The sequence below is a fragment of the Podarcis gaigeae genome (assembly GCF_964106915.1).
Source record: "Podarcis gaigeae genome assembly, chromosome: 6".
Lineage (NCBI taxonomy): Eukaryota > Metazoa > Chordata > Lepidosauria > Squamata > Lacertidae > Podarcis > Podarcis gaigeae.
In genome coordinates this window covers 92,631,427-92,652,010 of record NC_139682.1, presented here as the reverse complement: position 1 = coordinate 92,652,010, position 20,584 = coordinate 92,631,427, and the positions used below count along the sequence as shown (strand labels likewise).

General features: G+C 45.8%; 1 protein-coding gene across 4 annotated transcripts in view; it reads right to left on the bottom strand.

Moving 5' to 3' along the window:
• STX6 (syntaxin 6) overlaps nt 1–7,710 on the bottom strand; it is a 37,057-nt gene extending 29,347 nt beyond the window's left edge. For all 4 annotated transcript variants that reach the window (XM_083743998.1, XM_083743997.1, XM_083743999.1 and 1 more), the window contains exons 1-6: nt 7,505–7,710; nt 4,343–4,512; nt 3,671–3,765; nt 3,019–3,081; nt 1,950–2,072; nt 485–591 (exon numbers count right to left, since the gene is read on the bottom strand). In XM_083743998.1, coding sequence (XP_083600124.1) covers nt 485–591; nt 1,950–2,072; nt 3,019–3,081; nt 3,671–3,765; nt 4,343–4,512; nt 7,505–7,539 — 593 coding nt within the window. In that variant the 5' untranslated portion in view covers nt 7,540–7,710. The remainder of the gene's footprint in view (nt 1–484; nt 592–1,949; nt 2,073–3,018; nt 3,082–3,670; nt 3,766–4,342; nt 4,513–7,504) is intronic.
• Between the last annotated feature and the right edge of the window lie 12,874 nt (nt 7,711–20,584).

Genomic DNA, 20,584 nt, shown 5'->3' with positions numbered 1-20,584 from the left:
TATGTCCGGCTACCTGCCACATCACAGGAAAATAAACAGGACTAAAAAAGTCAAAATTCTTGATAAATGAGAGACAATCTGGTGGATCTTGGCCTAGGCTATTTTGGGGGGCTGAATTCAACTAATTTGAGTCATGCTAGCAGAAACCCACGCAAGGACTTCTACTTGGCGCAATAGGGATTCCTCCTCCCACCCCGTCACAGACACCCCAAACTTGTTTGGGGCTGGATGTCAAGATAAACAACACCCCCTCTCACCAAACAGGACATGAGGGGAGGAGAGAAAAGATCGTTCTGTTTGGCAAGCTGAAATGCTTGGGCTGACGGAATAATTGCCATAGCACTACAATGAATTCCTCACATTGCTTTTGGTGCTGGCCGAGTACTGTACTTAAAAAAGCCCTGGAGGATGCGACCAAAAGCTCATCTCATCTAGTGCTTTGTTCTCCACAGTGGCTAGCAACATGTTATATTCAAATACTCACACTGCTTGTTCATCTAGCTCTCCTCCAATACGCTGGGACATATTCTTTAATACACCAATGCTGCCAGAGACCAGCTCCAACTGTTCATCCTGCTGTTCGATGATTAACTGGTACCCAGAAAAGAGGAGGGGATTTATGTAGTTAAAACTCATGATATGCAACCGCAATTGGCAGTCCAATCTTAATTTCTTGAGCATCTAGAGAAGCCTTCCAGGTGGAGTACAGCTCCCATTAGCCCCAGACAGCATAGACAACAGTCAGGGATAATGAGAGATGTAGTTCTAAATATCTGAAGGCTGAGAAAGGCTGCTCTAAGAACTAACATTAAGAGCTCTAAGGACTACCTTTAAAGAAAAAATACAGAACTTCCAGCCAGAAAGCCTGCTCCCAGTTTAATGTCCCAAACTCCCTTTCCAGAACGTCTCCTTTTCTGAAAGGTACTGATACCTCATATGAAGCTATGCATGCTCAGAGGAAGACTGGATTCCTTTGTTTGTATTTGAGCATTGTCTGGTTTGACTCCCAGTAATATGTGGACGTGGGTGGCGCTGTGGTCTAAACCACTAAGCCTCTTGGGCTTGCCAATCAGAAGGTCGGCAGTTTGAATCCCCGTGATGGGGTGAGCTCCTGTTGCTCGGTCCCAGCTCCTACCAACCTAGCAGTTCGAAAGCACGCCCCAAAGTGCAAGTAGATACCGCTCAGGCGGGAAGGTAAACGGCGTCTCTGGTTTCGCCAGAAGCGGCTTAGTCATGCTGGCCACATGACCTGGAAAAACTGTCTGCGGACAAACGCCAGCTCCCTCGGCCTGTAAAGTGAGATGAGCGCCACAACCCCAGAGTCGTCTGCGACTGGACTTAACTGTCAGGGGTCCTTTACCTTTACATATGTGTTTATTTGAACTGGGTGCAAATTAGCTGTGTTTTTCAGCAAGGTGTATAATAACTCTGCCGGAAGCTTGGTCTTTAGCAATGTTATTTATTTTAATTTATTTGTTAAATTTGTGTACCATCCCTCTCCTGAAAATCGCAAGGCGATTCACAACATAAAAATACAAAATGAGAACACAAAATAAATAACAAAACAAAAGCAACCCAACAACCCCACCCACCACAGTAATCTAACTTAGAGGTTGCCAGAGCACAGACAACAGAACAGATGGAAGAGGTTAGTGGTCACTTTTTATTCACTGTCACCCCATGAATCCATCTCCTACAGGACTGCAGGAGTTTCCCTCTGTTACCTACTTTCCTCTACTCCTTCCCCCTTCATCCCGGTTCCTTAAATGAGCTATGAAACGTTGTGCCTGTGTGTCCTAGAGAACACATCAGTCCTGAGGCCAAAGCTTCTCTGGAAATCCTCCAACGTCAGTGGTTGTGTGTCTCTGATTGCGCGCGTGCACACACACACACACACGTATATGCCAACACATCCATCCAGACAAAGCTGTCCATAGGAAACATTCTACCTGTTGCTGTGCTTGCTGCTCCTCAATGAAGTGGGAATTTACCGACTGCATTTCGCGATCCAAGCGGCCGTACTTGTCAGCCCCAGAACTCCAGCCATGAGTTCCACTTTCTCCCAGAAGGACCTGCACATCAGTGAACAAAGGGGAAACAAGTGAGCCGTTTCTGCGTATAAAGAAAAAAAATCTCACAACTCAGTCAGATCACAACACATTCCCAGAACCAGACTTTTAAAAAAGGGTCAAGCAACGTGTCTGGGCATTTCTCTTTTGAATGCTGTGCGCCTGACATGCTGTTCCTCTTTCACTGTCTTTTGATTTTCAAGCAGATTGCTATGGAAGCTGACTTTTCCAACGTTAAGAAGAGCAAGTAAAGCCACAACTGCAAAGGAACAACCAGTAGCCTTAAAATGTGCTCCTAATTATTCAATGGCAAGTGTGGCCTTGTGGTAGGTGCCCTATAGGACAAGCTCCACAGGGGAGCGCTCCCAAGAGAAGATGCGGTTAAGAATTCCTGTTGCGGCAGAATTTCACATGACCCTTTGAAGTCTTCTGTTTGTTTGTTTTAAATTCTGAGGAGAGGAAGAGGGCTTCAATCCACCACCATCATGGTCCGTAAGTGCAAGAGAGACTCTGGGGACTGACTTACCATCACCTTGCCCCCTCTGTGGCAGAGGAGAATAAGCTGTCTCAGACCCACTCCTATCTATCCTACAAAATACAAACTATGGCCATTTCTGGGAAGCAAGAGTTACAATTATCTTTGGGCAACTGCTGCATTTGCTTCATTGGGGAAGATTGACATAAGGAAAACAAACTCCTCCTTCCCAAACATGTGTGAACAAAGTTTGGTAGTTCAAACAGGCAGGACAGAAGAAAATGTTCTCCTATATTTTGCAGGCTCGTTGCACCCTTCTGAGCAAGGTTGCAAGTCATGCTCTGAAACATGGGGCTTCTATATGAAGCATGATCAATGCACAATCTTTAAATGCTCATACCTAATACAAATGGCCCAGCCATATCTCACAAATTCTGCAGTCAAGTCCGAAGGCAATCCAGCAGCAATACTGACCTGCCTGTTTTTCCTTTCAGCCAGTGCTTGAACAGAAGTGTTCGACATTTGATCCTTCATATCCTGTTTAGTAAAGAAATAAAGAATTAGAAGTTTATTCTGATGTTACCATAAGTTAGACATGCTAATTTTTAAAATAAAGATGCTCTATTGCAGTGTTTTCCAACCTTTGGTCTCCAGCTGTTTTTGGACTACAACTCCCATCATCCCTAGCTAGCAAGACCAGTGGTCAGGGATGATGAGAATTGTAGTCCAAAAACAGCTAGAGACCAGAGGTTGGGAAACACTGCTCTATTGTATACTGGGCAGTGTGTTTTTTTTTAACAAAACTAAAACAAACAAACAAACAAACAAAAAGGCATCTATCCACAATAACAGCTGTTAAGAGCTTCTCAATGCTTGGATAGTTATTTTGAAGTATAACATTTTATTAGTACAAGTCTGTTTGTAATGTTAGCTAACATTAGAAGATGAAAGCTACAATCCTAAATACAATTAGACTGTCTTATGAGAAGGATTGCTCTGTAAGTGGCCCTTATGACCTGCCTTGCTCCAGCCAAGCGTACTCAACACTTTTAAGATACAAAAAGCTGTGATTTCTCTGTTCTGTATGCAGTCGCCTCCTCAGACTTAGGAGAGCCAAACACCTTACCCTGACCACCTGTCGTGTGCTTGTGATGAAGGCTTTTCTTACTCCTAGCTCTGTTGCATCAAGGTTGAATTTTCGAGGGTTTGCTTCAACAATGCGTTGGGAATAGTCAGTAAAGGAAACTATATCTGAGATACAGTTCCTACATAACATATAGCCATTCTTAATGCGGCCTTTGAAAATCAATTACTTTTTCTACACAAAGAAAAAAAAAGGAGGAATGCATCCTAGAAACGTTTTTCAGGATATGTGCTGAGCGTATATGTCATCTTTTAACAACAGATTTGGTTTTTTGATAAAAGAAAATTATATTCTTGTACACCCCTTGGAGGGCCTTTGGATTGAAAAACTTTTACTTAAAATACTCAGAATTAAAATTTGAACAATTTTGATGCCATTTGAGTGAGTAGATATCATAGCTAATAAAGGATTTTGCCTCTAATAATGCTTTCTTATCTTAAATGATAGCATATGGGAGAACAAACATGAACGCACACTGTAAAGAATAATTTGTGGTGTGAGAAGAATTAAGTTTCTGGTTTCAGCAACGCGTCCAAGATAACATGTTGTACCAAAACTTGCTTATTTGTTGAACTGAGTAACTTTGTGCCAAAATCATCTGGGTAAGTGCAATGTAGGTTTCTGTATTTATACATCTGAAAACCCAAAGGATATTAATAGTTTCATCTAAGTCTTCAAGATCCCACTCAATGCTCCTTAGGTTGTTCCTCAGTTCATTCGTGGTCCAGTCTATTTCTTCTCTTGTAGCGGTAGATGGATCTTGCAGGAGTTCTGTCCATCTCTGGAACAGCCCCTGTGCAGTGTTCACTGCCTTCTGAACTTCCCTGGAAGTGAAGGGAAAATGAACAAAATAGAACATTAAAATTTGCTAGGTGGCCTCATAATTATTTATATACAGGTGTCAACTTACATCTGCTGAGCATCTGCGCTTATACAACAATGTTCTTAGTTGCCTATATTAAAATACAAATCATTTGATGCCTCCCCTTGAAAATACTGGTGTATGTATGCAACAAATATGAGCCAGTTCATATACTACCTACTCAGCCTGATGTTTCTCACATGCAAGAGAAATCTGTGTGCATACACCATCTACAGAAGATAATTGTGGTTGCAGTTCCAATTTGTGAATTTATTTTTTTTGCAACAGCTATGGGAAGACAGCAAGATAGGGTAGTTGAACTTTTATGTCTATCAAAGGCTACCTTTCTATGTGCAGTGGAGAAAGAGATACGTTCCCACCTCTATACTATGCAAAGCAATAGATGTGCAGAGTGTACAAATCAGCCCTGTTAGCATTAGGAAAATAAATCACTGACCTGGATGACTTAACTAGTTTCTGGGTCTTTAGCATGCCTTTCACTAACATACTTTCTGAAGACTTTTCTGGTCAGCTTACCATTATAGTCAATTTAGACTATTCAATACACCTCAAGAGATATCTATGCTCTCTCCTCAATTAGAAGAGAAACATTACAAACGTCACTTTTCAACGTCCTTTCTTGAATCCTTATCTGAAAATGGTAAAAGCCAAACATATTTCACCTGTAGTTGGCTATCAATTCTAGTCCCTGTTAATCTGGTTCTCTATTTGGAAATGCTATTCCCACATGGCTCCCAGTATATAACTTGTGCACTGTTCTTGCCTCTTTGCTCATGCTAGACAAGCTTTCAAAGTGGATTTAAGAGGTGTACTTGAAGGGAAATTCATTCTGACCTAAGCTTCCAACCATCACCTACAGGAGTGAAATGCACCAATATCTGGCAAGTTGAAATTATTTATTTAAATCCTGCTCTTCCTCTCAAAGGATCCCAGGGTGACAAACAGATACACCAAAAACAACAACAACACACAAACAAACCAACTAAAGCAGTTAAAACTTTCTAACAACAATTACAATTAAAACATCTAAAAGAATTTAGTTGAAAGGCAGGTTGTGGTGAGTGAGGGGTTGAGGACTTTCATTTCAGGTAACAGGTCAATGACACTTCAGATCTAACTGTGGACAAACTACATTGGAAAGATTCACAATTGCTAAACAATGCTAATTTCCATGTTTAACTTTTTAGAACAACATTTTCACTAGATAGGGAGTTTGCCATTCATGAACTTATCCTCATCCTCCTGTCACAAACAATTGTGTGTCCCTCCATTTTCCTACCAATTTAACAAACATTTCTAGGCAGTCATTAGCATGTCAACTTATGTTCAATTGAAACAGACTTTCGATTCTGTCCTTTAAACCCCTGAATGTCAAGCTTTCAAAGAATGAATAACCTTGTCCTTATAATTTGCTTTGTAGAGTCATCTTTTCAATTTATATCCATCTTACACATAGCTAGAAGGAAAAATATGCTTGCTGGAAATTCGGGGAACCCAGATGCTAATGTGTGAGACTCTTGTGACCGTCAAATCAATATTCTAATGATAGGATGAGAATTAAGATCACCACGAAAAACTTTAATCTCATTCATTGAACATGATGATCTTTCAAAAAACGTGATGGACACGAAAAATGACCAAGTATCAACAACCCTGTTTCAGCCTTTAGTCTCATAAATGCACATGGGTCAGCAAAATGCTCATAAAATGATGGGTGCATTCCTGAGGGCTATAACCAAAAGGCTATGAATGCACAATGGGAGGGGTACTAAAAAATGTGCCATTTCCACAGTGCTGTCCATGTCCCCCTCAGGACCCAGACCCGGACAACCCTTCCTGAACCAAGGCAGGCAGCAAACCATCAGGAAGAGGATCATTATTATTATTACTAGTAGTATTACCATTATCATCATTATTACTGTCAATACTGCTATTATTATCTGTTAAATCTATCAGTCCCCGAGGCAACATGCATCCAAGCCCAGCACCCTGTCCTCACAGCACAGTAAGAGTCCTGCACGATCAGGCCACCAATTGGAGTTGCCATATGTCCTTTTTCTTTCCTGGGTATGTAAAATGTTGTCAAAGGGATCCATAGTTAAAGTAGAAGTTGGCAAATGCGTCCTCTCTTTTGCCCCTCAAAATATGGCAGCCCAGTCATTAGAAGCAGCGTGACTATTGTTGTTGTTGTTAAATATTAACTATTGTTGTTAATATGCTTATTATTATTACTATTGTTAAATAATTGTTTTGTTTATATAATGATGCTTATTACTGCTGTTGTGAAATAATAGTTTTTGTTTATATACTGATGCTTCTTATTACTGCTGTTGTGAAATAATAGTTTTTGTTTATATAATGATGCTTCTTATTACTGCTGTTGTCAAATAATAATTGTTTTGTTTATATAATGATGCTTCTTATTACTACTGTTATCAAATAATAGCTTTTGTTTATACATTGATGCTTCTTATTACTGCTGCTGTCAAATAATAATTGTTTTGTTTATATATTGATGCTTATTACTGCTGCTGCTGTCAAATAATAATTGTTTTTGTTTATATAATGATGCTTATTATTAATGCTGCTGTTAAATAAGAATAATTGCAGCAGTAGCAGCTAATATAACGATGCTTATTAATGATTTATCAGTTATCATTGATAATTATCATTTATCAGTTGATAATTATAATTGATTATCATTTTCCAGTTAAATCTGTCCGCCCCTCGCAGCTGCCCCTTCGCGGGGAGCAGGGCGGCAGGATCCGACCGCGAGAGCGGCGCTCTCCACGTCCCCGCGCCGCCTGCGGCCCTGGTTCCCCGTGTGGGCCGCGGAGTCTCCGGGAGCCTCCCGGGCGCAGGCCGACCACCCCGGGGAGAGCGAGGCCTGAAGGAGCGAGAGAGAGGCCTGCTCCTCCTCGGCGCCCACTCACCCTTTCACCACGAAGAAGGGGTCCTCCATGGACATGGCTCCGCTCGCAGCGGCCCGCCCCGTCCGTCCCGCGCCTCGGCCAGGCCAGGCCAGCCCGCCGGGTCCCTCAGGCGGCGGCGGAGGCGGTTGCTGAGGGTCGGCGCTGCCGCTGCTTCTCCCCTCAGAGGCAGGCGCTGCCCCTCCCCCACCGCCTCCCTTCTTTTCCGCCCAACAGCCGCCAGCCCGCTCGGCTATAGGCTCCCTCTGCTCACGTGACTCCCCGCCCTCTCTTTCTCCAAGCACGGGGCCGCGGCCGGAGAGAAGGGAAGGTTCCCCATTGGAGGAAGAAGGAAGGCGGAGGCCTCCAGTCACGTGAAGCGGGAGCCGAAGGGAGGCCCGCCCCTTTCTGAAACGGGCGGGGCGAAGGCGAGGGAGGGAGGGAGGAGGGAGGCGAGGGGCGGGGCTTGTGGTCCTCTTTATAATAATATTTATTAGAGTTTCAAAGAAGTTACAAAAATGAAAAAAGAAAAAGAAAAAAGCAAAAAAGCAACAAAATACAAAGTACAGAAAAATAAAAGCAATTAAAAACAAATCAGTCTTTCCATATCCTATCTTTCATTTGCTTGTTTCCCTGACCTCCTCACACCTCCCTTTTTTGTATTCTAGTTCAATAGTTGTTTCAGCAAATCCTTTCCATTTTTGTTTTTATCTTAATAATTTATCTTAATATATTGTATCTTTACATTCTCACCTATTCTTAATCCAATTTCACTTAATTCTATAACATTACTGCTAAAACAACATAACTTCATTCCAGCATCCTTCTAACATTCCTTAATTTTACAATGTTTCTGTAAATAATCTTTAAATTTCTTCCACTCTTCTTCTACCAACTCTTCTCCCTGGTCTCGGATTCTGCCGGTCATTTCCACCAATTCCATGTAGTCCATCAGGGGCTTGTTCTTGTTGTTTAATCGTTTAGTCGTGTCCAACTCTTCGTGACCCCCTGGACCAGACCACGCCAGGCACTCCTGTCTTCCACTGCCTCCCGCAGTTTGGTCAGACTCATGTTTGTAGCTTTGAGAACACTGTCCCACCATCTTGTCCTCTGTCGTCCCCTTCTCCTTGTGCCCTTCTCTCTTTCCCAACATCAGGGTCTTTTCCAGGGAGTCTTCTCTTCTCATGAGGTGGCCAAAGTATTGGAGTCTCAGCTTCAGGATCTGTCCTTCCAGTGAGCACTCAGGGCTGATTTCCTTCAGAATGGACAGGTTTGCTCTTCTTGCAGTCCATGGGACTCTCAAGAGTCTCCTCCAGCACCATAATTCAAAAGCATCGATTCTTCGGCGATCAGCCTTCTTTATGGTCCAGCTCTGACTTGAATACATCACTAATCCAGGCATACATACATTCTATACATCACTAATCTCCTTCATACCTAGTGCTAATTTAAATAGAATATGGAAACAGATATTGCTCAGACACAGAGAGTAGAAGGAATGGTTTATGTTAGCTCCTGAAAATGATCCATTAATTTGAATTGAGTACAGGCTAATTTGTTCAAAATTCTGCAGGCTTGAGAAGCCTGCCCCAAAGTGGCTGCAACATGATTTATTACTCTTCTTTGGAGTGGCAGTTGCATTTTCCGTCCAGGCCGTGCTTGTTGGACCGCCATAATGAGAGATAAAACTGGCTGAGTGATGGCTTGAGTTGGACCAATTTGTATGAGACAGTATCAGTTATCAGTTATCCCCCTCTCCCCTTTTCCTGGCAGGACTCGTCCTCCTTTCTAACCATTGTTTGTTAATTCATCACTATTTGAATTCACCACCTGAAAGTTCCCTTGTACCCCACATTGCAGATGTGTGTGGAAGGGAATGTTTTGCCCCCTGGGTATTTCCTTGGCATGTAGCAGTTAAATGCACAGTCGGGGGGAGGGAGTGGCCCCCGTACCTCAGCTTGTGTGGAAAGATAGCTAGTTTTTAGCCTTGTGGAGCAGAAGGCTGGAGGCAGGGCTTATACAAATATTTCAGCTATTTAAGGTAAACATTACAAAACTCTCTGGACTACAAACACAAAATGATCCAATCCATTGGTGCGTCTGAGGGACCTCAACCATAGCTGTCAACTTACGGATTTGAAAACAAGGGCACAGGTATGTTCAACTTCTAAGCCCCTCCAAGCCAAAGGCAGAAAGCCCAGCCAGCAGTGAAACGAAGCCTCAAGTGGTGGTTCCCACAGCGCAGCAACCCAGCAAAGGGGATGCAGCAAGGGAAACCACCATCACCTCTCCGCTGGGAAGCGCTGAGCAAAGGCGAGTCCCCAGGCAATGCGGCCGATTTGATTGGCACAAGGCATGCAAGGCCTGGAAACAATGCCTTATGAGGAATGGCTAAGGGAGCTGGGCATGTTTAGCCTGGAGAAGAGGAGGTTAAGGGGTGATATGATAGCCATGTTCAAATATATAAAAGGATGTCACATAGAGGAGGGAGAAAGGTTGTTTTCTGCTGCTCCAGAGAAGCGGACACGGAGCAATGGATCCAAACTACAAGAAAGAAGATTCCACCTAAACATTAGGAAGAACTTCCTGACAGTAAGAGCTGTTCGACAGTGGAATTTGCTGCCAAGGAGTGTGGTGGAGTCTCCTTCTTTGGAGGTCTTTAAGCAGAGGCTTGACAACCATATGTCAGGAGTGCTCTGATGGTGTTTCCTGCTTGGCAGGGGGTTGGACTCGATGGCCCTTGTGGTCTCTTCCAACTCTAGGATTCTATGATTCTAAGCTCCACCCCCAGTCATTCTTAGACTCCTTATTGGGTGAGCAATGCAGCCAAGCAACACAGTTGGAACCTCCCTCCTCCCTGACCAGCAGGGAGGGAGGGAGAGGAGCCGGGAAATTTAAGTGACATCATCAATAAGGGACAGCAGCGGGACACAGCACTGGGATAAGGGACTTTCCCGCCAAATAAGGGATGGTTGACAGCTATGACCCCAATGTGAACTACAAGAGTGGCCCCACCATAGGCGCCATTTCTGGGAGGGCCTGGGTGCCGACGCACCAACAAAATTTTTACTGTGGGTGCCCAGCTGGGTGACCCCACGTGGCATGCGCATGACGTCATATAGTGTGCCGAGCCCCGAAAGGGATCATCCCAGCTGTGGGAGGGTCCGGCGGGGATCACCGCGCTGTGTGATGCCATGCACGCAACGCGACATCCTGTGTGACATCATACGTGCAATGTGTGTATCATCATATGGGCGCCAGGCACCCACAACGTGGAGCAGAACCCAGCGCACCTGTGCCCCACACCAGTTTTCACCAACCTGGTGCTCACATTGCCCTTGCCAGCACAGACATGGGAGTTGCAGCACTAAACTCCAGAATGGAGTTGTGCTCAGACTGTCTTGTCCTGGTGGAGAACCCGGCCATTGAATTCTGCACCAGCTACAGTTTCCAAACCATCTTAAAGGCAGCCCCACATATAGTGCATTGCAGTAATCTATTTTTTTTTTTATAATAATTTTTTATTGTTTTTACAAAACAAAAGAAAACAGGGAACAAGGGTATAGGAAAAACAAACAAATCACAAACAAATACATAAAACATGACTTCCCCATACCTCCCCTTCTCTGCATCATTATTTTATAATGTGTCAGCAACCCTTCAGTCAATTTCTCTATATATTCTCATTAAGTTTCCCCCTTTAATTTACGATTTACAGCTGTAGTTCTTTGTTTCTAGCCTCTCGACATCTTAACCGTCCGATATTTTACAATAGTTCTTAAGGTATACTTTAAATTTTCTCCAATCTTCCTCCCCCGCCTCCTTCCTCTGGTCACGGATTCTGCCGGTCATCTCTGCCAATCCCATATATTCGATCACCTTCATCTGCCATTCCTCCAGAGTGGGTAGTTCTTGCATCTTCCAATACTTTGCTAAAAGAATTCTTGCTGCCGTGGTTGCATACATAAAAAAAGTCTTATCCTTCTTCGGTACCAATTGGCCCACCATGCCCAGAAGAAAAGCCTCTGGTTTCTTTGAAAACGTCCATTTAAGGACTTTCTTAATTTCGTTATAGATCATTTCCCAGTAGGCCTTAATCATTTCCCAGTAGGCCTTAATTTCGTTATAGATCATTTCCCAGTAGGCCCTAATTAAGGCCAATTAAGTGCATTGCAGTAATCTAACCCAGTGGCGTAGCGTGGGGGGTGCAGGGGGGGCCGGCCACATCGGGCGCAACATCTGGGGGTTAGGGTTAGGGGGCGCAAATCCACCGGTTAGGGGGCGCAAATTACTTGCCTTGCCCCGGGTGCTGACAACCCACGCTACGCCACTGATCTAACCTAGAAGTTACCGGAGCATAGACAACAGACGTCAGGCTATCCCTGTTCAGATAGGGGTCTAGCTGAGCCACCAGCCCAAGCTGATGAAAGGCACTTGAGCCTGACATGAACATTGGTTCCAGGAGCATACATAAGCTGTGTACCTGGAGTGTAGCCCCGTCAAGGGCACAGAAACTTCCTATCCATCAGGTCTAGGGAATCTCCCACTAATAGTGTCCCCATCTTATCTGGACTGAGCTTTGGTTTGTTGGCTCTCATCCAGTTCATTACCAAAACAAGACATCGGTTCAGCACATCCACTGCCTCACCAGCAGATGTAAACAAGGAGAGCTGTGTGTCATCAGCATACTGCTGACCACATGCTCTGAAATTTCAGGTGACCCCACTCAGCAGTTTCATGTAGATGTTAAACAGCATGGGGGGCAGAATTGAACCCTGCCAACCTCAGGTGCTGATCTTTAAAGCCTAAACGGCCTCAGCCCAGTGTACCTAAAGGAGCGCCTCCGCCGCCATCATTCAGACCGGACACTGAGGTCCAGCTCCAAGGGCTTTCTGGTGGTTCCCTCACTGAGGGAAGTGAGGTTACAGGGAACCAGGCAGAGAGCCTTCTCGGTGGTGGCACCCGGCCTGTGGAATGCCCTCCCATCTGATGTCAAGAAAATAAACAACTATCTGACTTTTAGAAGGCATCTGAAGGCAACCCTTTATCAGGAATTTTTTTATGTCGAATGTTTTAACATTTTTTATGTGCTGTAAGCCACCCAGAGTTGCTGGGGAAACCCAGCCAGATGGGCGGGGTATAAAACAACAACAACAACAACATTGAGGGCCTCATTGGTTTCATTTCCTTTGTTGAGAGAGACTGATGCTGTGTGCCTTTGTAATGATCTTTATAAATACAAGTGGTATCTCGGGTTACATACGCTTCAGGTTACATATGCTTCAGGTTACAGACTCCACTAACCCAGAAATAGTACCTCAGGTTAAGAACTTTGCTTCAAGATGAGAACAGAAATCGTGCTCCAGCGGCGCAGCAGCAGTGGGAGGCCCCATAAGCTAAAGTGGTGCTTCAGGTTAAGAACAGTTTCAGGTTAAGAACAGACCTCCGGTACTTAACCCAAGGTACCACTGTATACAAGCAGACTGGAGGCAAATGTGCTCCTTTAGCTTCAGTTGTAACTCATCCTACCCCTGCCTCCAGTTCCCCAGAGAGCAATTTGTGCGGTACCAAGGCTGCACAACAATTTCTAACTACGGTAACTCAGCGTAGTAGAAACTCCCAGGTACACACACACTCTCTCTCTTTTTCACTAAATGCAAAGTAACCCCTGCCCCAAACACAGGACACATAGGTTGGTCTCACTTTGGAGAGTCAACCACACTTCCACTGCTTTTTGTGGAAGAAAAACAAAACCTGCCTCTTTGTGCTTCCAATTTTTTGTTCTGTTAAAGCAGCAAGCCCATTTTGCATGGACCCTCCTGCAGCTCTGGCTTCCTTTGTTCGGGGCTTGCCTGACCTATTTGCTTTCATCGTGAACTGAAGTGGAACTCCCAAGGCTTGGTCGGCTGTCATCTCCCTCAGGTGTTCCATTGTCATCCAGCGCTGGATTATTAGAAGCTGAAAGCATCACCAAGGCCCGTCTTTGAAACGAGGCAGAGGGAAGTGGGGGCAGCGGTGCAGGAGGAGTGGGAACCGTCTGCCGCCTTCCCTCTCTGCACTTCAGAAACAAACATACATACGAATTGGAGCCGCACTGAATATTTCAAAGGCAGTCTCCTGCGCTTTAAGATTCTGCTCATTATTGTGACATGCTCTCAAGGGAGTCAGAGGGCCGTGAAAGCGCAGAGCTATAGCGCCAGGTATCCGATCACAGGGAAGGTAGACGCAGGCCTAGGTCCACGGCTCAGCCGCCAGAAGCAGTCCTTTCTGTCTCATCCCACTGGCACCTCTGATCTTATTCTGAAAAGCTGCTTCCCTTGCAGAGGGCTTGTTAGAGGAAGGACTTTGTTGTCAACCTTTTTTGCGGAGGGGATCCTTTAATCTGCACAGACACCTTGGGACCCCCAAACCCGTTTCCACAATCAAATCTGAGCAGCTGAAGGTGCTTGTTAAAAGGTCTCGGCTCAGGTGCTTTCTGCAGAGCGGTGACTTCTATCAGCTTAACAAAGATTCTTGGCTTTAGGTTTTTGCACAGAGCCCCGGGGCTGTGCCTTCTTTCTGCAACCTTGCCTCAGGCAGCAAATATTTCCTTTGCCTTAGAAGGGGAAAGTCAAAAGTTCGAGCATCACGGCAAATATTTCACCTTGCCTTGTTACTCTGTTGAACGGTACCTTCCATTTCCCGATTCTGCCCTACGTACGGTTAAAAAATATATTTTTAAATGCTCCTCTGTATTTGACAAAATGTTTATTGCGGCTTCAGGGGTTAGGGGAGTTCCTTATCGGAGAACCTGCCTTATTCCCACCGGCATTTAAAAAGTGCTGCAGATTTTTGCTGTGGCAGGGCAGAATGGCGCACTGGTGTAAAGGGAAATGCAAGGAGGAAGCGATTGAATAAACCCCGATGCTAAGGGAGATAGGGGAGACGCAGCTGGACTCCATCCCTTCCCTTCAAAAGGTACTCATTAAGTATACTTTCTATAGACGGGGTGCTGTGTGTGTGTGTTGTGGGGTTGGCAGGAGGAGGTGGCCATGCATTCACAACCACCCACAAAGGCATTTTAATCCGTTAAGGCAGTGCTGCCGTGTGCTCACAGTTTGTTTCCCAGTGGCAACACTTGACTATATTAATTCTATTTTTATTTTATTTTGTATTACCTAGTGAGAGGGAGGGGCGCTGCGTTGTAGTTGCGTGCACACACATCTTGATGTGCGCATTTTGCTTCCCTCCTGTAACTTATATGCAACAGCGGCTACAGAAGAAGAGAGAGGGGAGAGGACTCTTGCCAGCAAAGCCTCCAAGAACGATAAAAAGATTACAGGAACGAAGACAACATATTTATTGGCCAAATACTAGTTGCTAAAACACTAAAATACTAGTTACTCTACATTTTGGGGAGAGTTATAGCTCAGTGGTAGCACATACAGTGCCGGACGCGGGTGGCGCTGTGGGTTAAACCACAGAGCCTAGGACTTGCCAACCAGAAGGTCAGTGGTTCGAATCCCCGCAACGGGGTGAGATCCCATTGCTCGGTTCCAGCTCCTGCCCACCTAGCAGTTCGAAAGCACGTCAAACTGCAAGTAGATAGATAGGTACCGCTCTGGCGGGAAGGTAAACAGCATTTCCATGCACTGCTCTGGTTCGCCAGAAGTGGTTTAGTCATGCTGGCCACATGACCCGGAAGCTGTACGCCGGCTCCCGTGGCCAATAAAGCGAGATGAGCGCCGTAACCCCAGAGTCGGTCACGACTGGACCTAATGGTCAGGGGTCCCTTTACCTTTACCTTACTAATTGCTAAAAACCCAAAATGGTGCAAGCGCTGGCAAAAGATTCATTATCCTTGCATTTCATAGAATCAAAGAATTGTAGACTTGGAAGGGACCCTAGGGTCATCTAGTTCAACCCTTGCAATGCAGGAAGATTTCGCCCAACTTGGGACTCAAACCCACAACCTTGAGTTTAAGAGTCTCACGTCCTACAGACTGAGACTCAAGGCCTTCTTCGTTTTTGGTTACCAGCACAGCAGTGAGGCTTATGACAAAGAGGAGATTCCCAAGAGAGGCTTTTACACCCCCTTCATTGCCCCACAGCCTTGCAGGGCTGCCCAAGAGGCTCTTACTCTCCGGTGGTTGCTGCCACCACTCTCCCAATTCCTCCTGCAACCCAGATGGGAGGGAACTTGCAATGCACTAAAACAATGACTTTTCCCAAAGGTTCTGAGACAGTGCGCCAGAACTCTTTGGCTCAACCTACACCTTTGTGGCTTACTCAGTGTAGCAACAGCAGCCCACGCTCTCTCCGAGTCTCCTAGACCTCAGCTGGACCACATCAGTGAGGCCAAGAGGATAGTCTTGTTGTCTGTGCAGCCCATGACCTCCCTACACAATGCCCAGGCTTGTGCCTTGGGAAGTTCACCTTGGTGCTGCTAAAACAGCAGTTTGGCTTCACCCCCAGAGATGCACGACATCGTCTCTTGAGACAGACAGATGTCAACAATACATATTAGAGCTTTTACCCATTGCCAGGATTAAAAAAAAACAAAATTGTACCATCCCAATTGAGCTTTTTTGTTCACCTAAAGCAGGGCTATGTGGACATTGGTTCCTGTTTTAAAATTTTTATGTTCACAGCAAACAGAGCTATGAGGCTAGGCAGGTTTTTGTGCCCTGGGTTAAGTCTCCTGAGGGGCATTGTGGGTGAAATAAAGCCTAGTTTCACCCCTGCAACACATTTGCAAGGTTGGCAAGGCAGAGAGAGAGAGAGGGAGGAGAAGGGAGAGGAAGGGAGAGAGAGAGAGAGAAAAAAAAAAAGAAGAGAGAGGAAAGGGGGGGGAGAGAAGTCTTCTGAGAGCTTCATGATGAAGTAGGAATCTGAACACAGGCTTCTAACAATCAAGCTTCTGTCTGACAGCGGCTTTGTTTCCCTGCCTCACTGCTCTGCAAATGCTGTCGGTGAGAATCATTAATGCGGCTCTGTCATTCTGTTTCCACTGGTTCTAGACAAGATTCTGCATGCTGTATGCGAGAATAAGTCTCACGGCGGCATTTGACCAGCCTGGATGTCGATGGCACACGTTCCTAGTCAACAATATTTTACTGCCTAAAGGCTACACTACGCACTTCTTCAATGGATGACAAATGCAAATTTAGGACAACAAGCAATCTGTCATGAGCACACTTTTCTGCAATTATGAATGCACACCGCAAGCTGTTTCCTGTTTGGCACTTCCTTATAGTGTGGTCTGATTTCCCTTCTAGGTGGGGTTACAATTTGATTTATTCCTTCCATGTCTCTGTCATCACCTGCTCTGCAGTCACTAAGAAATCAAATCCCCCCTTCTTAAAAAAAAGGGGGGGGAGGAACACCTTTGTCGCAGCTGAGCACTGGAGGGAGGATTGTTAATTGTTTGTCAAACCCTTCCAGAACAGTTAGATCACAAGGGAGAGATTAGCACATAAAGTTACACTCTTCCCTCCCTCCCACCGCCATGCGAGGGTGGTGGTGGGGAGCCATTTCTCCAGGACAGAGGCATTGAAAGCAGTGGCGTAGCGTGGTGGGTGCAGGGGGGCCCGGCCGCACCGGGCGCAACATCTGGGGGGGGCGCGCTCGCACTCGCAGCTCTTTGCCCCTACCTGGATCACTCTCTCTCTCTCACTGCAGTGCTGGCTGTGCGAATCCGATCCGAGCCGCCGGGTCGCCGCCCACTGTGGAGGGGTGTGTGTGTGCTAAAATCCACAGGTTAGGGGGCGCAAATTACTTGCCTTGCCCCGGGTGCTGACAACCCACGCTACGCCACTGATTGAAAGTGCGAGAAAAGCAACACAGCACAGCTCAGACCACAACCATGTAGTGCATCAGTACCCAGGATTATAATATAATCTAACCAATCAATGCAGGGAACCCCAGCATCAGTTCTGAACCAATCACAGGCTCTGAGGAAGAGAAACACAGCTCTCGTGTGGCGTCCACAACACACACCAACACACACAGCCTCTGCCTCTGCCTCTCCCTGAGACAGACAACAAAGCCGCCCAAGAGGATCTGAACTCCCAAGCAGCCATGGGACTGACTCCAACTGAAATTTAATCATGACATCAATCTGGGTCTGGAGGAGGGAAAGGAAAGGAGAAAGCCACAGGGGGAACCAGGACCAAAACATCTGCCTTCTTAAAAGGGCAATGTGTTCTGATGCTCTTTCGGCAATCTGAGAGCAGCCATTCGGAGCAGTTCAGTGCATCTCAGTGATCCTGAAAAGAGGCAAAGCGTTGTTGCTGTTGCTGGGATATTTAAAATGGAAGGCCAAGAGTTAGGGTTGGAAATGGAAAGAGAAAGAAGCCTCTTTTTATCATATGTGGTGGTCTTGTAGTAGGGTTAAAGCTTACTGGGAAATGCTATATAATGAATTGAAAAAGATGTTTAAAATAACGTTTGTAAGAAACAAAACCAGAAGCTTTCCTTTTGGGAATTATAGGGACAGAATGACCCAAACGGTATAGAAATTTATTCATGTATAGTCAAACCTCGGTTGTTGAACATAATCTGTTCCGGAAGCCCATTCGGCTTCTGAAATGTTTAACCGAGGCACAGCTTCCGATTGGTTGCAGGAGCTTCCTGCACTCAAGCAGAAGCCGTGTCGGACATTCAGCTTCCAAAAAATGTTCGAAAACCAGAACACTTACTTCCAGGTTTGCGGCATTCAGGAGCCAAAACGTTCCAGTGTGGTGTAGTGATTAAGAGCGGTAGACTCGTAATCTGGTGAACCGGGTTTGCTTCCCCGCTCCTCCACATGCAGCTGCTGGGTGACTTTCCCAACACCAGGGTCTTTCCCAACACCAGGGTCTTTTCCAGGGAGTCTTCTCTTCTCATGAGGTGGCCAAACTACTGGAGCCTCAGCTTCAGGATCTGAGCCAGTGTGGTGTAGTGGTTAAGAGCGGTAGTCTCGTAATCTGGGGAACCGGGTTCGCTTCCCCGCTCCTCCACATGCAGCTGCTGGGTGACCTTGGGCTAGTCACACTTCTCTGAAGTCTCTCAGCCTCACTCACCTCACAGAGTGTTTGTTGTGGGGGAGGAAGGGAGAGGAGAATGTTAGCCGCTTTGGGACTCCTTAGGGTAGTGATAAAACAGGATATCAAATCCAAACTCTTCTTCTTATTCTTCTTCCAAAACGGAGGCATTCAGGAGTTGGGGTCTGACAGTAAGCGACTACAGTGGCAAGAATTTTACTTGCACAAACAGGGGAAAAAGTCCCAGTGAAAGAAGAATTTTTTACTTTAAGAAAGAGGTGTGACTGGTATTCTAGAGAATGTGTGCTCTTCAAAGGGTCTAAAGGGCTTTACAAAGAACCTGTCTCTTACAACCTGTTGCACTCTGTTGTGTGCATGGACCTCTTGTGTTTGTGTAACACACAAGCACACACACATGTACATAAAGACAATTAGGATTCTTAAAAGTGACCACTGTTTTGCCCTCCTGTGTCCAGCCAAGGAGACCCAAATTAAGGGTGCAGTCACCTCTTCCTCACATCCTTCTGAAACAATAGTTTTTCATCTCTCTATATAGTACCAGTGGCTTTCATCAGGAAGGACACATTACCCAAGCGTCCTTCACCTTCCCTGCTGTTCAGAGTATTGTTGCATAAGCAGTAATTTGCTTCTGTTCCACCCTTTTCCTTTCCGTTTTCTCCTCCTATCTCATTTCCAATGAGGAAGCTGCTAAGGTTGCAACCATCTTCGCAGGTAGTTTTCTTTGGCGATCCCTCATAGCCGAGTAAGATTGTCTTCCATGAACACAGTCTTAACAGTGAATCCATAAGTGACTGTGGAGGCCAATTCTGGATCCACATGTCCTTCCACGGTGGGGACGGGTTTCTGGGCAGGGCCATATGGTCGACGGGCCGCAGCTGGCGGGTGTGCAGGAGGGAAAGGGGAGGCCGCCGGCAAAGCCGCACAGCTCCCTCACTTGCTGGGGCGCCCCTGAGAGGCCGGCGCCCTGGCGCAATGCACCAGTAAACCCAATGGGAAAGACGGCTCTGTTTCTCGGCTGGAGTTGATCACGGTGAGGGTTTGCCAAACATGCCTTCCTTTTAGCACATTTCATCCTGAGTTCGAGCGTCTTCAAAGTCCACAACACCTTTGGTAAAGGCTGTTCTCCAACTGGAGCCCTCGCAGGCCAGTGTTTCCCAGTTGTCGGTGTTTATACTACATTTTTAAAGATTTGCCTTGAGAGAGTCCTTAAACCTCTTTTGTTGACTACCAGCACTACACTTTCCATTTTTAAGTTTGGAATAGAGTAGTTTCTTTGGAAGACGATAATCAGGCATCCGCACAACATGACCAGTCCAACGAAGTTGATGTTGAAGAATCATTGCTTCGACACTGGTGATCTTTGCTTCCTCCAGTAGTAAGTCCTATTCAGTCCAGTGGGACTGATATATAAAACTGCACTGTTAGTTCTTTAGTTCTTCTGTCCTTGTCCAGATGGCATTAAAAGGCCAAATCTACCCCTCAAAGTAACCACAGCCCAGGGTCCCTGTTAGGGGGTAGCTGGGAGCAGGGGGGAGGGCTTGAGACCCATGTCTTTTGTGCCAGGCCCAAGATCACCTACCCCTTTCCCCCTTAAAAAACCAACTGTATAACTTTAATGTTTTACTTTGCAGGGGGTCCAACCACCATATAAGCAAAGTGTGGGGGTGGTGAGATCACCAGACATTATCCATCTTAATTTGCCCTCATGCACCTGTAGATATAAATTTAGGACTGCCATACGTCCAGGTTTCCCCGGACACATCTGGGAATCGCTAAGAAAAATGCATAGCTGTCAATCGTCCCGTATTTGGCGGGAAAGTCCCTTATCCCAGCGCCATGTCCTGCTGCTGTCCCTTATTGATGTCCCGTAAATTTCCCAGGTTTCAAAGGAAGCAGCTCCTCTCCCTCCCTCCCTGCCGGCCAGAGAGGAGGCTCCAACTGTGTTGCTTGGCTGCGTTGCTCACCCAATAAGGAGTCTAAGAACGACTGGGGGGTGGAGCTTGCATGCTTTGTGCCGATGAAATCGGCCACGTTGCCTGGGGACTCGCCTTTGCTCAGCGCTTCCCAGCAGAGAGGTGAC